The sequence below is a fragment of the Pteropus alecto genome, unplaced genomic scaffold, assembly GCF_000325575.1.
Source record: "Pteropus alecto unplaced genomic scaffold, ASM32557v1 scaffold226, whole genome shotgun sequence".
Taxonomy (NCBI): domain Eukaryota; kingdom Metazoa; phylum Chordata; class Mammalia; order Chiroptera; family Pteropodidae; genus Pteropus; species Pteropus alecto.
Window position 1 is genome coordinate 6,390,945 of NW_006440132.1, and position 24,453 is coordinate 6,415,397.

At 52.1% G+C, this 24,453-nt stretch overlaps 1 protein-coding gene across 12 annotated transcripts in view; it reads right to left on the reverse strand.

The window, feature by feature from the left end:
* The window catches only part of COL27A1 (collagen type XXVII alpha 1 chain), a 131,031-nt gene that overhangs the window by 80,398 nt on the left and 26,180 nt on the right, over positions 1–24,453 (reverse strand). For all 12 annotated transcript variants that reach the window (XR_003047867.1, XR_003047868.1, XR_001517354.2 and 9 more), the window contains exons 6-12: positions 21,355–21,408; positions 19,719–19,772; positions 10,993–11,037; positions 10,306–10,359; positions 9,832–9,876; positions 7,009–7,062; positions 6,281–6,325 (exon numbers count right to left, since the gene is read on the reverse strand). Coding sequence is in view for 8 of the 12 variants with exons in the window: in XM_015593357.2 (XP_015448843.1) it covers positions 6,281–6,325; positions 7,009–7,062; positions 9,832–9,876; positions 10,306–10,359; positions 10,993–11,037; positions 19,719–19,772; positions 21,355–21,408 (351 nt within the window). In the remaining 4 variants the exon portion in view is untranslated. The remainder of the gene's footprint in view (positions 1–6,280; positions 6,326–7,008; positions 7,063–9,831; positions 9,877–10,305; positions 10,360–10,992; positions 11,038–19,718; positions 19,773–21,354; positions 21,409–24,453) is intronic.

Sequence of the window (24,453 nt, forward strand, 5' to 3'; positions counted from 1 at the left end):
TGACAGCATTCCCCAGGCTCCATTCCTGGCTGCCATGTCCAATATATTCAGGTGCAGCAGCAACCAGGCAGCTGTCAAACCTATGGGTCTGCATTTAGAGGCCACGCCAAGCTTGTCCAAGAGCTTCTCTCAGCCCCAGCTGCCAGGCTAGCTGCCCCTGTGAGGCTCTGGAACCAGAGCAACCAGATGCCCGCCACGCACTGGCCTCTCTGGGCCTCAGTTTTCTCTGCTGTACAATGGGGAGTACTGAAGACGAGCTGAGAGGCTGAACCGAGGGTGACCCCTTGCTAGCAGCAATGTGTGGGCACATCTCTGAGCCATAAGCAAGGCGGAGGCCATCAGAATGGTCAAATCCCAATGGGAGGCACTTCCGAAGACCGAGTGTAGCCAGCGGGTGACGACGGTGAGATGATAACAATGATAGTAACAGCACACTCCCCCAGGACCAATGAGATAGGTCCTATTATTGGCTCCACTTTAGAGATGAGGAAACTGAGGTCCAGGGAGATTAGAGAACTTGTCCAAAGTCACACAGCTATGGAATAGCAGGGCTGGGATCTGAACCCAGGCAGTCTGGCTCCAGTACCCGTTCTCTTAGCTATGACTGGACACACAGAATGCACTACAGCAAGCCTGGGGTCTCTCAAGGGGCTCTTGAGAACCCTGGGCTAATGTACAAGAGGGAATGGCTTGGCTGGTGCTGAGTACCAGTTTCTGCTCATACGTGCTTGGTGGTCTTAGTATCTAGCCCCTATCTCCATCTTCAGTCTCCCTTCCTTCCAAGGAGTCAAGCAGATGACCTCTCAGAATCTAGGGTTTGTAATTAAGAGCACAATGATTGGGGAAAAAAGACAGGAGCTTTAAAAGTGCTGGAACAAATTTTTGATTGGAACAATAACAGATGGTCTGAGACGGAAAGACCCTAGCAGTTCCTGACATTCAGCACCTCATTGCCCCAGTGGGGAGACTGAAGCCCAGCACATGCCCAAGGCCCCGTCACCCCACTACCTTGGCTCATCCCTCTACTACTGAGCGACATATCCCATTTCTGACACTCGTCCCGGAGCCCGTGATGCTTTGCCCCTCTGGATCTCAGAGTGGCAGCCACCGAGCTGAACATGTGGCCCCACTTCCACTCTGCCTGCTTCCCTCTGTCTGGCCGCTCCTGCTTGTGCATGCTGTGCACGCCCAGCCTGGTCAGCAGCGGGACCTTCCTCCACAGGCCCGAGCTCCTGGCTGCAGCGGGCTGGCCTGAGGCCCAAGCAATGAGCTCGGATCCCTGCCAGGGTCCCAGCCACGTGGTTTCTCCACTTTCCCAGGTCAGGCCCCCCTGGGGAACTGAAAGCCTCATACTTTGAGCAGAAAAAGGACCAGGAGGAGACAGAACCAAGTGCTGGGACCAGACTCCACATTCTCTCTTGGCTATAGCAATGCAGAGGAATAGATGTGAAGAAAGGGACAGTCCTCATCACCATATCCACGGCAGGATGCTGAGGGCTGGGGAGGCCTCTGAGGGCCATCCCACCCATTCCTCTGCCTCCAGGCAGTGTCTACCCAAACAGTCTGCTCCAGAAGGTGGGCTGTAGGATAGAAGGAGTATGCAGCCTCCAGGAGGAGAAGTCCTGCTAATGTCCTGAAGGCTCAGCTCCTTGGCTTGCAAAATGGTTGGCCCTGCCCAACTCCACGCAGCCTCCAGGAGGAGAAGTCCTGCTAATGTCCTTGGCTTGCAAAATGGTTGGCCCTGCCCAACTCACGTGGCAGAGCTGGGCTGAAGAAGAGGTGAGACATTTATAATCCAGCCTCTGGCAAACTTGAATGTGCCTTCATACACTGGTGAGGTTTGAGTCAACCATGGGAATACTTAATAATTTCCAGGAAGAGCCCACAGAAGGATTTTGGAGACCTCTTTACCACGCTTAAATTCTTCAAAGTCAGAAATTTCCTGCATCAGTCTAACCTGCCTCCTTCCTACCGCACTCGAAGCGGCCCATATCCTTCTCTAGCAGGTGCGTGCACTCCAGGTGCGCTGACATGAAAAGATTCCTGGAGGTCTCCAGCATCCCTTCTTTGTGCTGCTGAGCACGTTTTTACCCTGCTCTTTTGAAATCTACTAGGGAAGCCACCCAAGAATCACCTCAGGGAACAAGAAGGAGATAGGCAGGTAGAGTTCTCACCAGGATTCCAGAGTCACCAGCAGCTGAGACAGCCGTCGTTCAAGATGAGGACAATAGGGACCATATCCCCAGCTCACAGCATGAACACAGCTAAAAAATGTTCATCTGTTTTGGCCTCAGCTTCCCCACTTAGAAACACGAAGTCTCTGTCCCTTTCTCCCTGCTCCTCACAGTCTAAGAACTAGAAAGAGCCTTGAGCTTGAACTCAAAATGAACCAAATAGAAGCCTTGTCCCACCCCGGACAGGTGTGTGGCCTTGGGCAAGTCCCAGGTGTCCCTGAGCCACACATTGAGGAAGTGGGAGCCAGGGCTGGATCTTTCCAGCTCTAAGCTCTAGGGTCTGCCCATCTGACTCACTCCATAGGACCAGCCTTGGCAGACCTTGCCAGAGACCACAAGAGGAGATGCAAGGGGCGACTGGCCTGGCCAGGCCTTCCAGCAGCTTGATAGTGAATTCACAGATCACCCGACAAGTGTCTCCCTCATCCCTGTGAGATCCCTTGGCTGGGAAGCATGGCCCGGTCTCCGGCTGTGAGTGTCACTGCACCTTGCCCCAAACAAGCCCAGACAGCTCAGGAGAAAGCCCCTCCACTCCAGCTAAGTTTGTAACATCTTCTATCCGGACCCTCCCCCAGGAAACCACAACACATCTCTCTCCCTAGCAGATGTTATGAGCAGGAGGTGAGAGCTGTAGACTAAGCTTTCCTTTGGAGGCTGAAGATGTGAGCACAGAGGAAGGAGAAGTGATGTGGAGAGCACCCTGAACTAGCCAGCAAGGGTCTTGGGTTCGAGTTCTGACTCTGCCACCGACTTACTGTGTGACCTTGGGCAACTTATTGGCCTCTCTGAGCTATGTCTGCTTATCTGTCTAACAAAGAGTTTGGGTCAGCTCATCACTCATGTTTCTGCAGCTCAGATGTGCTTTTAATCCCCACTGTCTCTTTCTCAGTTCTCATCAGCAAGATTCTCACACATCCTCCTTCTAAACCTGACAGTGAGGAGGCCGCATGCATGGGTCTGAGCTTTCGGTTGCTGGAATGAGATGGACTACAGCAAAATCATTGCCAGGCCCACCAGAAATGAGGCCAACTGCGATCTCGCACGAGGGAACTCAGCTCATTCTCCTGACATTTTCTCTTGTTAATAAGTGCCTAGAAATCGCTGGGCCCAAAGCTTGGGCAAAGGAAACCCCATTTACAGAAGGAGCCCCAACCCCACCAGCCAGATCAAGGGCTGGGAAACTCTGGCAACAGGAGTGTGGCCCTAAAGACCACTTGGAGTGTGTGGGCCAAGGGCACAGCAGACTGGAAGCCCAACAAAGGCAGAGACAAAACTATAGGGACTGGGTGACATTAAGTCCTCTCCATACATATTCAATCATATCCGATGCAGACCCCGCCCACTTGCTGGCCATGGCAGCTGGACCAGATTCAAGGGGACTTTTGTGACCCTCAGGGGTACTACACAGCTATAAAGCTGTTTGGCTGAAGGAAAGGGGTTTTTCTCCCACCCACATCTGACACCCCAGTGCCAGGGAACACCCCCATCGTGGAGCACAGAATATCAGGAAGTTAAAGGCATGGAGCAAGGAAGCAGAGACGAGTTGTCAGCTACAGGCCTCTCAGGTCTCTGAGCAAATGGCTTTGGCTGTCTAAGCCTCAGCTTCCAAATCTGAAAAATAGGTGTAATCACTCTCACTTCAGACAATCAGTGAGAGAATCACATGTAGTTCAAATACCATGCGAGTAAAAGGGTCTCAATAAACGTTGCTTTTTAGGGGGTCTGTTTTGGATACAGTGCTATCCCCGGAACCTGGCACATAGGAGGTGCTCAATAAATTTTTATTGACTGAGAAAGGCACAGAGAGGGAAATGGTGAGCACCTCAGACCTGGTGCTGCCTTCCCGGCCATGAGCAGGAGGCTTCAGGCCCCAGAAGAAAACAAGAACAGGAGACGGCTGATGAAAGGGCCACCAGAGGTGGGAAAGGAGAGGTGGGGAGGCTGAAGGAGGGGGCGGGGGCCGTGGGAGAGGACAGCTGAGGCACAGCCCTGTGGGTGCTCCTTGTCATGGCAGGTGGAGAAGCCAGGGCATGACGATGGTTTCCCGGGCCCTGCCTCCGCCATGCTCAGGAAACAACTCTGGAACCAGGGTTTTAAACAGCTACACTCTGGGGCAAGAGGTGAAGTTCTGGCTGCTGCATTCTAACCAGCTTCGACTCTCAGAAACCACAATACCCTGGCCAAGGTGTTCACCCCCGACCCCGCCTCCGCCAAGCCTCAATCTCCTCATCTATAAAGGGGCAGTGCCTGGCCCACTGTGAGGCTCCCAGGATGGCTTCAGAGCAAGTTCCCTATGGGTGGCTCTGGAGGTGGCTCCAACCTGGAATGTTCTTCCCCAGAGGGCCACAGAGATCCCATTCTTACCTCATTAAGTTTTCTCAAAAAGAGAGGAGGACTTCCTGGACCAACTAATTCAATAGCTCGAAACTCAAGTACTCACTGTCTCCCTACCCTACTCCATCTTAATACTCAGCAGCATCTGACAGTCAATCATTCATTCTTCATTCTCCCATTCAATCATTGTCTGTCTGCCCATGAGAATAGGAACTTTGTCTCTTGTTCATTGCTCAGCACCAAGCACAGTGCCTGACGCACAGTGTATACTCAGTATTCATTGAACAAACAAATGAACAAATGAGTAAATGAATCAATTAATGTGTCTCCTTGCCCGAGGTCATCTGGCTTGAGGAACATTTCCGAATGCCAACCCAGCCGCAGGGACTCGAGGTCCTTGCCTGAAGCCAGAGGCATCAGGTACTGCTCCTTGCCCAGATCTAGGTGTCAGGCATTAGACCTCAGGGCACAGAGGGGTTGTCAGCCACAGCGGGGTCTAGGTCTGAGGGTGAGATGCACCACCCCGATCAGCTGCTTGCAGCCAGGGCCTGGATCTTGCTTTTCTTTGCATCCCTCACTCGGTCCCCAGAGGACCCAGATCCATACACTGCAACAGGTAAGGCAGGTGCCTGTGAACATGCAGTCAATCCCAGAATCATAGACAACCCCTCTTCTGGATGTCTTTGAGTGCTCCCAGCTCCCTCCCAGCTGCCTCTCAACTTCTAACCTTCCCATAGTCCCTTCTCCATCAAACACAAGCAAACGGAGGCCCAGCCCCAGAGGTGATGATAGTTCCAAGTCTGGGTATTAACCTGCAAGGCCATAGCAAAGAGCGTTAAGCCACCAACGGGGGCCAGGTCTGAAAGGAATATGCCTCAGTTACAGTCCTGGGTCTCCCTCGGCCTGGTAGTAGGACCCTGGACAGATTACTCTGCCTTTCAGAGCCTCAGTTTCCCTTGTAAATAATGAGATTGTTGGAATGAATCATTTTCCCCCAGGCAAAAATTCTAGGAAATCCACTTTTACAGCATTATCACTAACCAGTGACCTTGAACTAGCACTGAGATCGGATGCCCTGGTGACAGAATTCTGGCTCCACTGTTTATTAATTGTGAAACCATGAGCAAGTTACTTAATCTTTCTGTGCCTTGGCTTTTTCTTCATGCCCCGCAGATGCCCAAACAACCTACCATGATAGAGCCATGGGCATAGCTGGTGGATTGAGGGTTACTGCTGAGCCTGCTGTGGGCTCGCCCAGCACCCCACGGCCCTCTGGCTTGTGTATCCATGAGTGAAACTGGTGACACCAAGACAACGCAGAGAGTGAGTGCTCTCTGAGTTAGGAGCACTGACACCCAGTCTAGCCAAGATCCCCCAGCATGGACACTAAGGAGCCAGACAACAGAAGGCCCCCGACACAGAACTGTATTACAGAGCAATTGTTGCACACGTGCACAGAGAGGCTCCATCCCAGAGAGGCCCGGAGCCCACGGGAGCCCCAGCCCAGCCAGGAAGCACCACTCAGTGTTCTGGCAGCAGGACACCAGGCCCAGATAGCTTCACATGCCGACCGACACACTCATAGCAGAGTGATGGCCAAACAGAAAGACGCAAGCACAGAATGCCCAGGCCACAAGTGGACAGGGCGGCATAGCCAGTGGGAGGTCAGGTTCCCCCATAGAGTCTGCGTAATAGACACGGAAAATCTTTACCGGCCTACCCATCTTGCCCCTCTTGCCAGGAACGCCAGGCAGGCCCTGTAGAGGAAGAGACAGGGAAGAGGTCAGGATAGGATTCCAGCAGAGGAAAACCAGCCCTAGAGCTGCCCACAATAGGAAGTCACAGAGGGCCCAGCACCCAGACCACATATACAGCAGATATCAGTTATGTGCTCAACGGATAGATGGTCCTTGCCCTCTACAGGGTTGGGGTCTGTGTGGACCTGAGCTGGAAAGATGCCTAAGAAAAGCACCCACTGTTCCTAGTATTCAGCAGGTGCTCAATAAACGCTCCTCTGCTTTTGTAAGCTTCTCTATACTCAGCTTGTTGATGAGGTTACAGCTGAGTTCCCAAATACAGTCTCAGGCTGAGAGCAGATGAAGAGGAAGGTCCACTATCCTGTGGCCCATACAGTCTTGTCATAATTAATCAACTCTATACCGAGACCACCGCCACGGACACTACATAAATACATGAGCATGGCTGTCCATGTTTAATAAAACTTTACAAAGCCAGATGACTGGGGGATCCAGCCCACAGGATGTAGTTTGCAGACACTTGATCTGAAACATAAAATAGGCCCATTTCCCATTTGTCAAAAGCCCTTCAGAAGCTCCCAGTGTTCTCAGAACAGAGTCCCTTTCTTGACCTTAGCCACTCTGGCACCTGGCAGAGGAGGTGGGTTGGGTGGGTAAGAGGTAAACAAAGAAAGCACACTCACTCGCTCTCCATCGGACCCTGGCAGACCGAAGAGCCCTGGGAGTCCAATGTAGCCCTAGGAAAGAGCAGGTGGTGGGGTCAGAAGGGCCGAGTGATGGGGTGTGGCTGGCCCAACCCATCCCAGCCCCCTCGCTGCCCTCCCGCATCCCGGCTCCTCTTCCTGGCTGGTGGCAGTGGCAGCTCCGGTGGCTCCTCGACGACATAGGCCTTGAGGCAAGTGTATATGCCCATGGACTGCATGGTGCTGGCTTCCACGATGTAGTCCAAAGGCACATACCCTCACGCCAGGGAAGGGCGCGGGTGCTCGTGGGGAGAGGCCCGGGACCTGCGGGAAGGAAGCTCTCCGCTGGGTTAGATGCTACAGTGGCACCAGGTCCTACCCACCCCCAGGGATGCTGGCAGGTGCCCGTGGCATCCGCAATGACTCCTTCTAGGCCATGTATGCCCGGGATGTGGTGTTCACATCCACCCCTGGCTGCCTGAGTTCCGGCAATAACAGCAGCTGCCACGCCAGCTGGCTGACATCCTGACAAACACGTGTGTGCCACTGCATTCAACCCTTCCTGGACCCTGCAGATTGGCTGTCATACCTTTACTAGACAGACAAAGGAAGCGAAGGCTCTGGAGATGAAGGGACATGACTAATCAGGGCTGGAGTCCACTGCCCTAAAATGCACCCGAGTTTCTGCCTCCCAGCCTTTATTCATGCTGCGCCCCCTACCAGGCATGCCCTTCCCACCCCCACGACTACAGAGCTTCCAAGCCCGGCTCTAATGCTTCCCTGGCAAGCAGCCCTGATGCCCCACACCAGAAGCGATCTCCTACTCCCTCCATCCCAGCACCATGCTTACACCTCAGATAATAGGATTTACCACTTTCTCCGCTGCACCTTCGCTATCTATGTCCATGTTCCATGTCCTCATTAGCCTGGGAACTTCTCAAGAGCAGGGACCTAGCTCAGCACTCCTATCACTATCCGTCCCCTCTAGGTATTTGTGGAATGACTAATAATAACTATAAACAGCTTTTATTTATAAATAATAACTATAACAAAAGCTAGACTGAGCGTATCCTCATCGCACCCCCAGGAAGGAGGTATAATCGGCTCCCTGCAGAGGTGGGAACATTTAGGCTCAGAGAGGTGAAGTGACTCACCCAGGGTCACACAGCTAACATGTGGTAGAACTGATATTTGAATTCAAGTCATCTGACGCCTAGACCAGGCTCCTAACCACTCTGCTATACTGCCTTCCACAAACAAGCAACCAATGGAGGCTTACAACCATCTGCCCTTCCCTAGAAGGTCAAGAGGTCACGGAGCCTCCTTCTTGGCACCCAGTGTGATAATGGCCATCATCTCAAAAAGAGATATTTGCTGATCTTCCCAAACAGGGCTTATAACTCAGATTTACAGGTGAGAAAATGGGCTCAGAGAGGTCTAGCAACTTGCCCAAGATCCCACAGCCAGCTAACGGTCTCAAAGCCAGTTGCCCTGACCCCGAAGCCTGAGCTCTGCCTACCTCATAAACATGAGTCTGGTGATGTCAGGGTTGGAAGGGCAGCTGGAGCTGTCCTGGCTCACCCAGGCTGCTCGGGGCCCTGTGACCCTGGAGAAAGATGCGCTGGGGCCAGACCAACTCTCTCCCCATACGTGGCCTCAAGCTGCCACCAGCATGGCAAACGCCAAGCATCCCCAGATGACATTAGCCTATCTCACTCCTCTTGTCCTCCTGGAAGATCAGGAATGCTGTTTGAAACGAGAAAACTTTCTGCCTGGTTTCAGAAGGCCACTGTGGGGTCACAGGTTATGGGAACAACTGGATTAAGGGAGAAGGGCCCAACATCCTAGGACAGGAGCCTCATCGGCCCCTGCACATCACCATCACTGTCATCATCATCATTATAACCACCACCACGTCCTGAGGAACTTGCCTCCTCACCCCCTTGCCCACCTCCCAGATGCTCTTCGAACAGCTGCCTGTCAGTTCCCGGGATTAGGGCCGAGACTGTGGCCATAAATAGCTTTGGCTCAGGACTGGAAGACACGTCACACCGACCTGGACTGACCGAGGACTGTGTGACCCATTTGCTGAGCATTCTCTGAGAGGCAGTGGGCACAGCCCTCAGGACCACCTTAGCTGTGCAGCGCAAACTGGGGCCACTGGGTCCCTACCACGAACCCATGTAGAAGAGATCATTTCTTAGTCTTCCAAACTCCATTTACTTCCTTCCATTCAATTTCCCCAAAACCTTCTTCACTACCCCACAGCCCACCAGGTAGCCCCCACCCGGCAAGCCCCTCCTTAGCAAATTCCCAGTATTCCCATAACCATGTTAGAGGTCGGATGGACATCACTTCATTTATAAGGATGGACAAATTGAGGCTGCTGGCTACTCAAGGGTTTGCTCCAGAGGCCTTGAAGGGGGAAAACGGCAGATGCTCCATCCGCCTCCAGGCCTGGGCAGCATTCACCCACCTGAGGATTCTACTGACAAAGTGGCCCAGCACTTGGGATGTACTAGGGAACATGGCAAGCAAATACCTGATTGTAGCGGCTAGGCCATGGCCAAACCCCCAGCAGACTCTTTGCTGCCCAGTCTGTCCAGCCATGGGAACCAAGCCTGACTCTTGAATACCCATTACCCAGCCCTTCTGCTGCCCCTCTGTCTCCAGGGAGTGCTCAGGTGGGAGGGTCTTGGCCGCAGTTTCCCGACGGACACTTGGGGGAGGCCTTCCAGCCCTGATTTCTCTCAGGCCCACCGGAGGGACTGGTAATGCCCACCCAGGGCCCCACCTGCATGGCACTTGCCAAGGCCCACTTACCCGACTGCCTTTGGGGCCAGGGTCTCCTACAGGTCCGGGTAACCCCTGAAACATAAAAGACAAGGGCAAAGACATATGGAGACGTTCTACCTGCTGCCAACAACCCAGAGTGAGTCCTGTCTCCTCTGGGTCTCAGCTGCCCCCTGTGTAGAATGGGGGTGGGTTAGACTCATGGTCTTCGAACTGAGCCCCCAGCCTCCCCAAAGTCCCAGGAGGTGGCTTAGGGGAGAGACTGGGTAGGAGGAGCCTCTGGAGCCCCACCCCCACAGCACCAAAACTCCTTTCTTCTGTTCTCTTACGGAGCATCCTTTCCCTGCTGCCTTGGTCCAGCCCCTTGAACAGCCCTCTCTTCAGGGCCCACCCAGCAGGTGTAGCTCCTTGGCCCCCAGCCCACTGCCTCCCTCTCCCTGGGGGCACCCGTGGCCATCTCCACACCACCATGGCCACAGAGCTTCCAGAAGCCATATACTGCACCTGCCTGCCAGGGTAACCTTTGGCCCCTGGGCTGCCCTCTGGTCCCAGCTGCCCCTGCAAAGGAACAAAGAAAAACGTGAGGAAAGGAGAGACCCTGCCCAGCTCCAAGTCCGGGGACAGCAGGGGGACTGGGGCTTACAATGGACAAATAGAAGGGCGATGGACAAAGAAACCGGGGGGAATGTGAGATGAAATAGGAGGAAGGGAAGCCACTGGCCGGCCGGGCCCCTAAGCCCACCCCTCTGTGAAACTGGTCAGACCAGCTCAGAGGAACAAAACCCCCGTGCTGGCAGCCCAGGAATAAGAAAGCACTGAGGCGGCCTGGCTGGCTCTCCCACGCTGGCAGCCACTGCTGTTTGATTTGGGCCAGGGCAGCCAAAATTCCTGCAAACCCCGTGGCGGCGTGTATAATATCCCCTAACATCGCCCGGAACAGGCCAGCTATTCATGGCTCTAACCGGAGTTGAGCAGCTCATGCCAATGCTGGGCTGGCGTGCGCTTCAGCTCCTTCAGGCAGATGTGGCTGGAGGAGAGGTGGGGTGTGGTGGGGGCTCCAGCAGGATGGGAGGCAGAACTGCCTGGCTCTGGGGCTCGCTCATGGAGCAGGGCCCGGGGAGGAGGCCAGGGACAGGCAGGCGCTGGAGTGTGGGACAGTAAGCAGGGTGGGGCTGAGGCCTTCACCCTCACCTGTTCTCCGGGGTGCCCCGCCGGTCCAGGATAGCCTTTGTGTCCCTGCAGGGGAAGAAATCTCATCAGGCCAGGAAAGCACATCTGGGCCTGTGGATTGCAGGGGCCCAGCATCCCTGCCTCCCTTTTCAGGAAGGCATGCGCCACTGTAGTGATGTAGTATATTTCAATAAATACTTTCCAAATGGCTACATAGTACACATCAGGGTTAGCAGGTTCCTATGGTTTCCTCTCTGCTACTAATGGTTCTTAGACCAGAAGCATCAGAGGCGATCTTCATTCCTTGGGCAGGGTTTGTGATCTGAACTGAGACACAGTGACTATGACAGAGTGATGCTGTACCCTGACCGTTCTTTCCAAATCAGAGAGCAGGTGAGACTGTCAAAAGCTGGGGTAGAGGGATTTCTCAGTGGGTGGGTGGGCCCATTAGGACCTTAAGGTCTGGAATATGCTCAATCACCCTGTGATGCTGAAACCCTCTGTCAGGACCTGCCCCTTCTCAGTAATTCCTTATCAGAAAAGATCTCACACATACTAGCCAAATACATTAACCAAAATAGCTGCCCCGCTTCTCATTGGTCCCAGCAACTATTCCAAGGGAACAGAAGCCACGCGAATACCTAATAGAGGAGTCTGGCAACATCCCACCGACCTTGACCCTCTGTCCCAGGGCCCAACTACCATTGTCAAAGGCCAGGTCTTTAGTCTGAGAGAATCAAAATGAGTGTATGCTTTCAGGTGGCACTGGGGACGACCTTCGAGCCATTTCGTGAGAGTTAGGAGCCCTCCGAAGGGGAACCCCAAACTTCGAGCTTCCATCAGCTTAGGGCTGTGAAACAGGACGGAGCAGAGGGCTTCCATGTCCGACAGGGTGGCTGCTCTAACCTCCGTTAGAGCCCCTCACACGGGGAGCCCTGGGCCTGGCTCAGACACCATGTCTGACTTACTGGGCAACTCTGGGTAGGTTACCACCCTTCTTTCTCTGGACCTCAAATGAAGGAGTCAGAACTCTGAGCCCCTACAGCTCTGTTTGAGAACTAGAGCTCTAAGGCTTCCCCGGAGGTGATACACAAGACTCAAGAGTACACACTCCTGATGCCTGCAGACCACTCTATGCACGGTTGTTTGCCCAGGACAACACCTACATGACCTCCTCTAGCCCTTACAACAGCCAGATAACGGGTGGATAGGGATTATCACCTCCATTTTACAGAGAAGAAAACTGAGTCTCAGATAACTGAAGCCACTGACCCCAAGTCCCACTGCTAAGGACCAAACAGGTTCACATTCACCATGGGGTCCTTCTGACACCTGAGGCCACATGGAGAGCCTTGCAGACATCTTGGGCCTGTACAGATCATGCACATACACACAAAAACACATAGGCACACATGCTCACCCCTGTAAACCCCCAGGAAATAGGACTTTTAATTATAAACAGCAGAGTCAGTTTGACCTGGGAGGTTTGGGACGTTTACGAGCATTCCTTCTGCACCTACTCATGCCTCAGACTGCTCAGCAATATGTTTGCATCTCAATCCTGGATCTGTGAGATGGATTCAACATGGCTAAATGAGATTCTTTGATGTGAGGTGTGTGCTTTTTACTCCAGTGAGCAAACTGAGGTACAGGCCACAGCCAGCAACAGGTATGCAGCATAGTTAAAACCTTATTTCGGATTGTTCTGGATTCCTCTCATTTCACTGCTGGCTGGCTGTGTGACCTGAGGCCACTGATGTCACCTCTCTGAGCCTCGGTTTCTGCTTTTGTAAGCTGGGGATATAAGAGGTGGTGCATGGATTGCAGGATATGATGTGTGTAAAGCACTTAGCACAGTATCTGACACTGAATTTCAGAGCCCTGTAAAGACTAGCTGCTATTATCATCACGATCTTCCCATTTCATTCATTCATTCAACAAACGTTTACTGAACTTTTATGTACCAGCACCATTCTACACATGGAATGAAGGAGAAGACAATGTCCTTTGCCTTAGTTGAAACTTACAGTCCAATTAAGGAGATATAAATACAAGTAAACATAAAGAATAATGTCTGAGGGAGTGGGAAATAGGGAGCATTTGTTTTCATAGGTGTAGAGTTTCAGATTTACAAGATGAAAAAATTCTGGAGATTGGTTGCACAACAATGTGAATATACTCAACATGATTGAACTGTACACACCTAAACGTGGTAAAGATGGTACATTTTATGTTGGGGATTTTTTTTTTTTACCATAATTCAAAATAAAATTTTTGAATGAGATAACATGTGGTAGTGACCAGTGCCACGAAGAAAAGTGAGCAGAGTTAGAAGACGGAGAATGGCAGTGTTGGGGAGGGTGTGACTGCAGGGAAGGCCGCTCTGAGGAGATGAATGAGGTAAGGAAGCTAGACAGACAGCTGGCTCTCTGGTAGCGGGAACAGCAAGTGTAAAAGTCCTGAGGCAAGAATGCTCTCAGATGGGTTCAAGAAAGAATGAGGCCCATGCGACTGGAGCAGAAAGAGTGAAGGGCGAGGATTAGATGGGCAGGGGTGGTCAGAGAAGAAGCAGGAAGCCAGAACGTGTCGGGTGGTAATATGATGGAAAGCCACATTGAGAAGGCATGTGTCAGGGTATGATGTGTATAATCACCATTATTATCTTTCTCCACTTGGAGCTTGCAGATGAGCAAGAAGAAGCAAGTCTTTTTCCATGAAGAGCTGAATCGAGCCTTGAGCTCTAGACTGTGTGACTTGGCACACATCGTTGCCCTCTCTGAGCCCACCCTGCCATCCTCTGCCTGCTTCAAGGGGTTGCAACAAAGAATGAATGAAGTAATGGGCAAGGGTTTCGAGAGAAGTGTGAAAGGTGACCAGGGAGCCCCTGAGTATCACTTGCTCCTGGGGCTTCTTCTGTAGCCGTGAAGAAACCTGCTGGAAACCAGTACTTTAGAGGAGACTTGTGGCCAGTGAAATCCCAGGAGGAGATTTCAAGTAAACCCTTTATTCAGAACATAGCTAAAAGGAAACAAATGATCATCAGGGACATGAACAGTGACTTGCCCTATGCCTGGCTCGGCACTAAAGCCTTCAATACATCAGCTCGATTCCTTGCAATCACCCCTGGGAGGTAGGAATTACTGTGCACACTTGCCAGTTGAAGCTCAGAGAGGTAAAGTGATTTTCCTGAGGCCACGCAGCTTCCCAAGGGCAGTGCCAGACTACGAGACTCCAATCCCTGTATCTTTAATCACCAAATCATGGAATGAGACATACTTCCTGAGGCCTGAGGCCCACCTAGAAGAGCCACAGGGCCACCCAGAGAAAGACCCCCTTACAGACCAATCTCCCCAGAACAGATCAGTGCTACATTTTGGGGGCAGAGGACAGTCACGAAACCCTGGAGTGTCTGAGTTGGAAGGGACCTTAGCCATCAATTTGACAACTTCTTTTCTCATTGGACAGACTGAGAAACCAAGGCTCAGAGAGGAGAAAGGACTTGCCCAAGGTTATTTAGCAAGTCGTAGCCAAGCCTGGACTGTTCCCCAGGACTCTACACCTGCTGGGCTGTGCTATGTCCAGAAGGTTACAGTTCCTAGGTCTTTCTCAATTAGTGGGCCCCGAAGGGCCTTGAACATGGCCACGAACGCCCATTTCTTCTGCCAGACAAGAGCAGCAGACTGAGCACAGCCACGGCATGGGGTAGGGTTGGTGGGAGGTTCATATGCTTCTTGGAAGTATCTTCACAGTGTTTACCATGCTAGGGTCAGCCAAATAGCTTCAAATAACAGGGCCCCAGGACCTGGAAAAATCTAAACCATTATCTTCTCTATGGCCCCAGCAATTATGGGGCAGGCACTGACCGCAAGGTGGACCCACGGGCAGTGATTTCTCTGTGTGTGATCGGTGCCTGACTGGCACTAGGGGAGAACAGATGCTTCAGGAGAGCTCCAAGGACCATGGAGTCTGCAAGGGACCTCCAGCTGCCCGGCAGGCGGGTCTCCTCAGGACCCGTGTTTATAATAGAGCTCGGTCTATATTTTGGTTTGGAAGCCAGATTAATCACTGCTTACAATGCACAAGGAGAAACCAGACATCACCTCACTGTTGCTGCAGACAGTCTCCCTGTCGGCTGGGATGCTATTTAGGTTTTGGGCAGGGAAGGAAGGGAGGTCCTGTCCTTGCCTGAGGGTCGTGGGGACCAACATGTTCGTCCAGGCTCTACCTCAGCCCATACGAGGTTCTGGCTTCTCCTGCAGTAAAATGGAACTCACTATACTTGTTTAATATTCCATGAGACTTCCCTGTCACCTTGCAGCTGCATGTCACGTGGGGCAGTCAACAGGACAGAGAGCCCCATTTAACGAAAAGGATCAGTGAAGAAGAAACACATGCCAAGAGGTAGAGTGACCCATTACATGATACTGGGCAAGTCCCTGCCCCTCCTGGGCCTCTGTTTCCCTAGCTGTCCTCTCAAAGCATCCTTCCTGTTGGCTCAGAAATGATAGGATTTTGAATGTGTGGCTCATCCAAAAGCACAGTCTACCATAGCATAGCCAGGCATCTGACGCCAGACTCTGCTCAGTGGGTGCCTGAGACAGGTCAGGGCAGGAAGGTACAATTTCTAGATGGCTCATTCACTCATCCAGTCATTCATTCAACAAAGATTTGCTGAGCCCCGAAGATGAGCCAGACCCTGTGTTAGGCACTAAGAATACTCTTGTGAACAAAACAAACTCACTCCCCACCTTCTGGAAGAGGTTATAGATATTAAATACATGTTGAATGGAATGAAGAAGTACCGAGTGCCGGGAGAGGGAAGGCAGTCCATCGAAGCAGGCGGCATTGTCAACCGAGGCCCGAGAGAGGAGCCGAGTTAGAAAGCACAGGCGAACTGGACCTCAGAAATGGCAGGGGGTGTGGACCCCAGAAGGCCACACAGAGGGGAGCCTAGAGAAGAGGCTCTGCATGGAACTGGGGATGCTACATATGACATCATCTCAGGCAGCCTCAATCGTGTTCCCCCAAAACATTCCCAGCTGACCCTTCCGCCCTCCTATTTTATCACAGCTTCTCACTGATGATGGCCAACTTGGGGGGCACAGAAGGCACCTGGGCAGGGTGAGGGCAGTAGGAGGGAGCGGGGGATGAGTGCCAACGGGCACATCGGCTTGGCTGGAGTGAGGGTTTCTGCACAGCAGAGTTTCTCAGCCTCGGCACCGCTGCACCGTAGGGTGGATGAGTGTGTGGTGGGGTGGCTGTTTAACAGCATCTCTGGCTTCTACCTGTTACAAGTTAACGGCACCTCCCACCCCACTCCCAGCTGTGACAACTAATGTCTCCAGACATTGCTAACTGTACCCTGGGGTGCAAAATCACTCCTGGGTGAGAAGCACTTCTCTACAGGAGAGGAGGCAGGAGGGTCAGATGGGGGACATCGCTGGACTCTGCCTACCCAAGGTGCAGATGAGGTTCGGGTAAATTTGTTGGGTAGTGGAGGGTGCTTAACTGTCAACTAAGCAAGACTACTGCTAGGACCAGGCAGGCAAGACCTCAGTGCCTCTCCTTCAGGACGTCATGATCATTCATTTATTCAGCAACTACAGAAGCAGTGCCCACCGTGTGCCAGCCCTGTGTTAGGTCCTGGGGATGTAGCATCACATTTAACCCTCCTAACCACTCTATGAGGCAGCTCAGGCTCAGTGAGGTGAGGCCACTTGCCCCAGCTCACACGGCAAGAGAGGAATAGGGCTGGATTCCATCCAGGTCTGTCTGACCGGCTCTACGCGCTTGCCCAAACCTCGGAAATCGGCTCAGCAAAGCCCCTCTGCAAACATCGCAGGCCCACCTGGAAGCAGAGAGCTGAAACTTCTCATGCGGGAGACTCTTTTTCACTTGATGGGCCCACTCTTGTTTGAGAAGCTGTTTCCATCAGCGCTTTGGAGAGAAAGGGCCTGAGGGTCAGAGACCTGGGTTCAAACCCCAGCTCTGCCACTTAGTGACCCTGGAAGGTACTTCCATTTAAGCCAGTAGCTCTTTGTCTTGGCTGCATATGAGAATCTTGTGCCTGGGTCCCACTCAGACCAACTGAACCAGGATCTCTGGGGTAGGGCTTGAGCTCCCCAGCTGGTTCTACTGCACAGTGGGGCTGAGAACCACTGCTGCAGATTTCAGCCTCTGTGAGGCCCCTCGATGACTTCATTTGCATTTAACACCAGTGTCGGCACAGGGCCTGGCATACAGGTACGCAGTCACTGAATGACTGGTAGGATGAATGAATAAATGTGTGAGACCTGTTTGGGCCTTGGCTTTCTCAGCTGTCAAGTGGGCATGATATTGCCTTACCCCTTGGAGGCTATCGTGAGGAAACAATGTAATGAGGGACAGTAACGCTTTATGCCACCTCTAATTCGCCTCGCTATTTAATATGGAAACCTCCCAGCCCAAACTCCCTTTCTCTGCCTGTTTTTCCACAGTCGTTTTCATCTTCTAACATATCTTATGTTTTTACTAATTTTCTTTTCATTGTCTATCTCCTTCCACAAGAATAAAAGTTCTGGGGAGATGAGGGGACAGGAATTTTGTCTATTTATTCAGCTCAGTGCCTTGAGCAGTACCTGGCACATAGCAGGCATTTAACTGATTCTGTTGAATAAAAGAATAAACAGGATTATTGGTGTCACTCCGAAGTGACACCAAAATTCAACATGCTAGTGAGAAAAGAGGACATGAGATGAGGCAGAAAAGCCACCCAACAGGACCAGGACAAAGTGGCCACTGATGTCACCAACGACAGTCGTGGAAGAGAGACTACTTACAAAACAGTGATGATCCCAGGCACAGTTGCCCACCCTGTCGGTCCTCCTTCTTGGCCCTGATCACTGGGGACCTGAGCTTCCCCATGCTCTGCCCACTACCCTCCCTCAGTGAGCAGGTGACACTGGCCTGCCACAGACCAAACTCGTGTCTGACTGGGTCACAGCTGAGGGACTCACTGTAAATAGCTTTGACAAATAGTTTTCTAGCCACATGGAGGCTCTTCTTTAATTTAGAAAAGATGCCCTTCCCGACTCAGGTGAACTGATCCCTCTTGGCTGTGGGCTCTTGGCCTCCTTGGACATCTGCCGAGACCAGGGAGCCCTGGAACCCAGGCAGGAGCCGGTCCAGTCTGTTTTCCCATCTCCTGCCACCTCTGCTAAACTCCCACCACCATGCAGAGCAAGACCACCACCAGCTGCTTTATGAGCCAGGACTGGAAGGAGACTTTCCACTCACACCTCATCCATCAGAAAATGCTGGAGCCCAGAGGGGAAGTGAGTAGAGAGAGAGAGAGTCCCTCTGTGTTCTCTGAGCCAGAAAATTCCATGTTTCCCCAGCTCACAGGCAGCTGCAGATTCCGGTCTGGCTCTGGCCTCTTCAGATTCGAGGTTTGGCCTGCGCTAGCCATGGAGGGTGGAGGAGAAAGGGATGAGGAGGACATGACGCTCCAAGTATCCTGTGCCATGGGGAGCAAGGACAGGACGAAGCCAGGAGGCACCACAGCTGTCCAGATGAGAACCAGATGGCCCAGAGAGATGGCAGCTGTGGCTACAGCTGGGAGCCAGGGTAGAAGCTTAAGACATGGCCCTAGGCTGATGTATCTACTGGAAAACCCATCAGCAGAGGGAGATTTCCCTGCAGAAAGCAGTTGATCCTTGGCCTGCATTGTCCTCCCCGTTTCCCGAACACCTACTGTGTGCAGGCCCTGTGCTAGCCTCAGTAGGGAAGGTAACAAACCAGGTTCGCAGGGCCTGGTTGGTGAGGCCGGACTCCGGATAAGAATAACTCAGCTAAGATGGGCTGGGGATTCTTGAGCAGAGTGGAGGTTCCTGGCCTGAAGGCTGAGGATCCAGGAGGTCTTCCTAGCGTGGGTACCACTAGATTTGAATGTGAAGGATGAGGGAGCCTGGCTGGGAAGCTGGGGCAAAATCTAGGGGCACCGTAAGTCAGAAACACACCATCTAGGAAAATGGCAGACTTTCTTCCAAGGATGTTTAGAGAAGTAATTCCCCCAGCATGGCCATAGCTCAGAAGGTACAGAGAACTACTGCCTCTGCAGCACGTTCCCCTTCCCCTGCAGCATATCAGCATACCAAGGAGAGACGAATACTAGACTCAGAGAGGTTATTGATTTTCCCAAGCTCACACAGCTAGGAAACGGTGGAGCTGGGAGTAGAACCCAGGTCTGACTGACCCCAGAGCCCACTATCCCAGTTTCTTTGCTCCAGGTCTCACTCCAGGCTGACAGCCCAGGCACTAAGAGGTCAAGTGTCGGGGGGCTGTTGTCTCCATCCCAGGTAGGAGGAGGCTGAGGCTCAGGGAGGAAATATGCAGGCCCAAGGCCACTCAATCAATTGGAGGTAGAGCCGGGCCAATCCCGGCCCTCCTGGTTCTGACAATATTCCTGTCACCACCACGGGAAGGCCTCCTAGGAGCAGCTGGACCCCTAGAGGAAGGACAGCGAACCAAGGCCACTTCTCTTCACACCTCATTATGCATAGCTAGGGAAACCTACTCCAAGCCAAGGTGCTGCCCACCCCCAGATAAGCACAGACCCCCATAAATCTCTCACCCCCACCAATGTTCCCTGTGCCCAAGGGAGCTAGGGAGAGGCAGACGGGAGGAAGGAGGCTAACAAGGCTCCTGTCAGATGGCCCTGCATGCTAGGCAGCCCACTGGCAAGGCAAAGCATTGAAACCAAGGTGTACCTTTCGTCCAAGAGGTCCTGGATTCCCAGGGAGCCCAGGCAAGCCCGTGTCGCCCTGCAAAACACAGATAAGGGGGTAAGCTGGGGGAATGGGAGCAGAGGCACTCCTTAAATTGAATGTGTGACTTTATATGGCCAATTGTTTGTAAACAGGATTCATGGAGGCCCAGAGGCCTCAGAGGACATTGGGGGCCTCTGAGTAGAGTGAGGGTAGCCGAGTAGGCGGGGTACCCTGGCCCTTCCCACTCAACCCAGTCTCTCCATTGGATCTATTTTCTATACTGGACTTCAGCATAGGATACCATTTGAGAAATTGATCCTGCTGCTAAATATTTGAGAACCACTATTTGAAAACCACTGTCCCCAGGGAATTCATGTCTCATTCCAATCAGCACTCTCTGTCTCTCTCTGTCTGTCTCTCTGTCTCTCTCTGTCTCTGTCTGTCTCTGTCTGTCTCTGTCTGTCTCTGTCTGTCTCTGTCTGTCTCTGTCTGTCTCTGTCTGTCTCTCTCTGTCTCTCACTCTCTTTGCATTCTTCATCTTTGCTGGGCATGGTGGTCATAAATAGGAGGCATTTCTGCCACCACCATGAGACCTGAGAACAGACAACCCAGGGCAAGAGAGAAGCCTAGGCCCCTGACTCCATCAGACCTAGGTACCAGTCCTGCTCTGCACCGAGCAGCTGTGTGACCTCTAGCCAGCCATCTACCTCTAGGGCCTCTGTTTTCTCATTTGCAAGCTGGGCCCATCTGCCCTGGCTTATAAGGTTCCAATGAGGAGCAGAAGGGAGTATATGTAAACATTTCCCCCCAGTAATGAATGAAAAAACTTATCAGTAAGGATGTAAAGGAATGAGCTACCTGTGTCTTGGGGAAATCAAAGGGAACTGCCACTTCTATGCACTCAAGCATAGGAGGCTGGGTTGAGAAGCAGCGTTCCGCCTGTCAGGAGGGCTCTGATGCTGTGCCTAGAGGACCCCAGACTGGAGCATTCCTTCCAGGATATGAAGGTCTGAAACACTGGGGACCTCATTTGGATTTCTCGGTTCCCCCTGTTCCCACCTGTCCTGCACTCCCTCCAGGCCCCTTGATCTGTTTATGGGGTAGACGCTTCAGGAATGGATGAAGTCCTTTGGCCTAAGTATATTCTATTCCACTGGAGAAGCTTCTAATCTCACAGCCCTTCAAGGTTAGAGAGCCCTGAATCTCTGGCCTGTTCCCATCCCTCCTCCTAGAAATGTATAGACGTGTCTCCTGGAATTAACAACCTCAGAGGGGACTTTGAACATCTTCTGGAAGCTTCCCGGCTTTGTGCTACCAAAAAGCTTCTGGATGCCAAGGGTCACCTAGTGGGCCCTAGAGAAAGCTATGCAGGGCATGAGGCAAAATGACATTCGCCAAGAGTGTGTCCATAGGCAAAATCTGTTGGTTTTACTGGTTGCAGCCCAGGAAGAAGACAGCAGGAAATGGCTTTGGGTTTAGTGTGGGAAAAAGCAGAAGAACTTCAAGGAAAAATCCAAACCACACTTTCCTACTTCCCTGCCTTTGTCACACAGTGGCCTCTGCCAGGACGGCTCACCACAGAGCATGGCAGTCCACTCCCCCACTTCCCTGAGCTCTGGGGTCCCTGGAAACCTACCTTTGTCCCATCGTGAGCCTTTCCTGGTGAGAGCCCTGGGTCCCCTTTCTGTCCCTGAAACAAAAATAATTCCACTTTGGCGGCCGAGTCATCTAGAGAGGATGTCTCCCCACAGACTGTGCTCTAAGCCCTGTCTTGTGCTTAAATGCCCTTCCGCCCAATCCCCACTCACCCAGCTCCATCACTCCCCTGGCTCTAACATCTTCCACAGCTCCCCACTGATTGATTACATGACAACAAAGTCCAAACTCTTTGGTGTTCCAAGTCTTTGGTCATCTGGTCCCAGCCATCCTGACCAGACTTTGCTGTCCTTCCGCCAGCCAAACACACAGACAGGGTTGCCTCTGCCCCTTCCCCAGACCACGGCCCATTCCTCAGCCATGCCTTGCACTTTCCTGCTGCTAGGCCCTTGCTCAGGCAGTCACTCCCACCTAGAAAACCATTCCCCAGTCATCATTAGCCAAACTATAACATTCTTCCAGGTGCAGCTTGAACGCGTCCTCCCCAAGCTGGGTCCGCATGCAGGTGACGGAACCTTGCATGTGAGCATTGCTAGGACTGCCTCCAGGCTTGCTCCACTTTTGGAGGCTCTCAGAGAGCTTCCAAAAGACACATACAAGAGGCATGCCCAATTCTTTTCCATTTTTCCAATACTCACCTCACCACTCCGATCACCTAGGGTCACTGCAATAACACCCACTTACAACTGTACAGCTCTTCACAGTTTGCAATATTCCTCACCTCACTAGATTCTCACGACAGCTTGCTGAAGTGGGCAAGGGAAGTGTTATTACCCTACCACATAGTTGGGAAAACTGAGGCTAGAGAAGGAAAGGGACTGTTTGAGGCCCAAGATGAGGCATTGGCAGAGCTAAGACTAGAACCCTGAAGATGAGTTAGAACAGGCAGTAAATCAGAGAGAAACCAACAAGCAGCAGGTTCCCAGTCAGAGATAAATCTCTAGCATTCGGGAGTGTCCCCAGTGCAAGGATTCTAGCTCCTAAGAGAATGGAGCTTGAGAAAAGGCCCACACACAGTTCACCAGCTGCATCTCCTGCAGGGCTGAAGAGAGTGCTCCTGGCTGCAGGCCTGCTCATTTGGTCCAACCTGGTTAAAATACTCTGAAAACAGCCCTTTGGAAGGTAGGCCCACCTGGATGTCACCTTTCCAGAACTCCTGATCACTGTTCTTCACCCTCACTCCCATGCTCCCTCCCCCAGCTGGAGAGATCCTGAGTCAGAAGTCCTGGGGTGAAGCCAGGGACTCACAGTGGGACCTCAAGCAAGCCATTTCACTTCCCTGAGCCCCCATTTCCTCTCCTTTAAAATGGGAGCTGTGCAGCACACACACACAGGCATGCACACACGTGCATACACACAGGCACACAGATGCTCATACACACGCACATGGACGCATGCACACTCACACATACACATAGCATTTGCATACACATTCACATGCGCACACAGGTGCATGCGCACACACACTCATACACGTGCACACTCATCGTCAGTTTCCCAGATTTCTTGGCAAGGAGCCAGTGAGATAATGGACATGACACGTGGGAGGGGTGGTTTGGCCAACTTTAATTAATTCCCATTTGGTTCTTTTCGTCTTTCAAATTCTGACTCAGTTACTCTTCATGAGAAATCCTCACATTAAAGAGGGAAGGAAACAGCCTTCCACTGCCCACCTACTCTGCACCCAGTACTGGGCCAGGCCCACTCTACGCAGCAACTCATTAGTTCTCTTAACATCCACTTGATGCAACTCAGAACCCATATCGGAGTGCAGAGAGGCTGAGTCACAGCCTGGGGTGACACGCAGGTAAGAGGCAAGGTCTTACTAGGTCTGACTCATCCCTGGTCTGTCTGAGTTCAGAGCTCTCGTTTCCAAATGGGAAAGCTGGGGACTTCTCCCACACCTTCCAGCTGCCCCAGGCTGAAGGGCAGCCCCTCCCTGCTAGGACACCAATTCTCTGTCCACCGGGGCCACTTCTGCAGAACCCGTCCTCTGGGATCTCACACTGCGGCTGCCCCTCACACACTGTCCCACCCTCAGCTGCTCACAAACTCAGCTCCACTGCCTTTTATGTCCATGGTGCAAGGCCAGGCCCAGGGCTACCCAGGATTCCAATGGCCAAAAAAGGGCAGCAGCTGTCCCCATTCCGCCCTTGCCCACCTCAGTCTAAAGTTGGTAAAGGAGCTTGGCTTAAAAAGCTTTCATGGGTGGGCTTCCATGTATCCTAGTCATTTTATAAAAGGGAAACAGAGACCCAAAGAGATGCTGGACCTGCTCCCTTGCCTGGGGTCCTTACTCAGGGCATTTTAGTTATTTATGGGTATCTCTCTGCAGCCTCAGTTGCAGCAAAGTGCGTGGGATGTAATCCCGGTCCAAGGACAATACCCATAAGTACAGATCCTTACTGACCATTTACTGTGACCCAAGTCTCACCACAACTATAGGAAATGCCACAGTAGGGAACAAGACACAGGGCTTGCCCATGGGGAACTCTCAAGGGAGAAGCCAGAGAGACAGGTGATGATAATAAGCACTAGAATTTACTGAGTGTCCTTCTAAGCTCTCGACCTATAAATCTATGAGGTAGCAACTATCATTATTCCCATTTCACAGATGAGGAAACTAAGGCACAGAGAGGATAAATAACTTGTCTAAGGTCATACAGTTAGTAAATGGGATTTAGACTAAGGTACTCTGGTTCCAGAGCCCAAACTCTTTACATTTCAATACACTGCAGATGACAAGTGGAGTCCAGGAGGAAGTGGAAAGAACTTGACCCAGACGGAGGGTAAATCCCTAACAGGACTTACAGTTAAGGCTGGAAGAAGACAAGGAGAGAACCAATGAATTTAAAGCTCAAGGAATGCTCCAAACACCCTGGTTAAGTGACAGTGTGACTTCTGGGATGGAAAAAATTACATGTCTTCTCAGCCAGACTCCTGCAAATTCCCCAGTAAGAGATATAAGGAATACATAAACTCTAATTAATTGCTTATATCTTGGCGAGGACAGAATCTGGTCACCAGACCTAGCTCTCCAGCCATGAGCCTGTACGACCTTGGACAAGCCCCCTTTTCT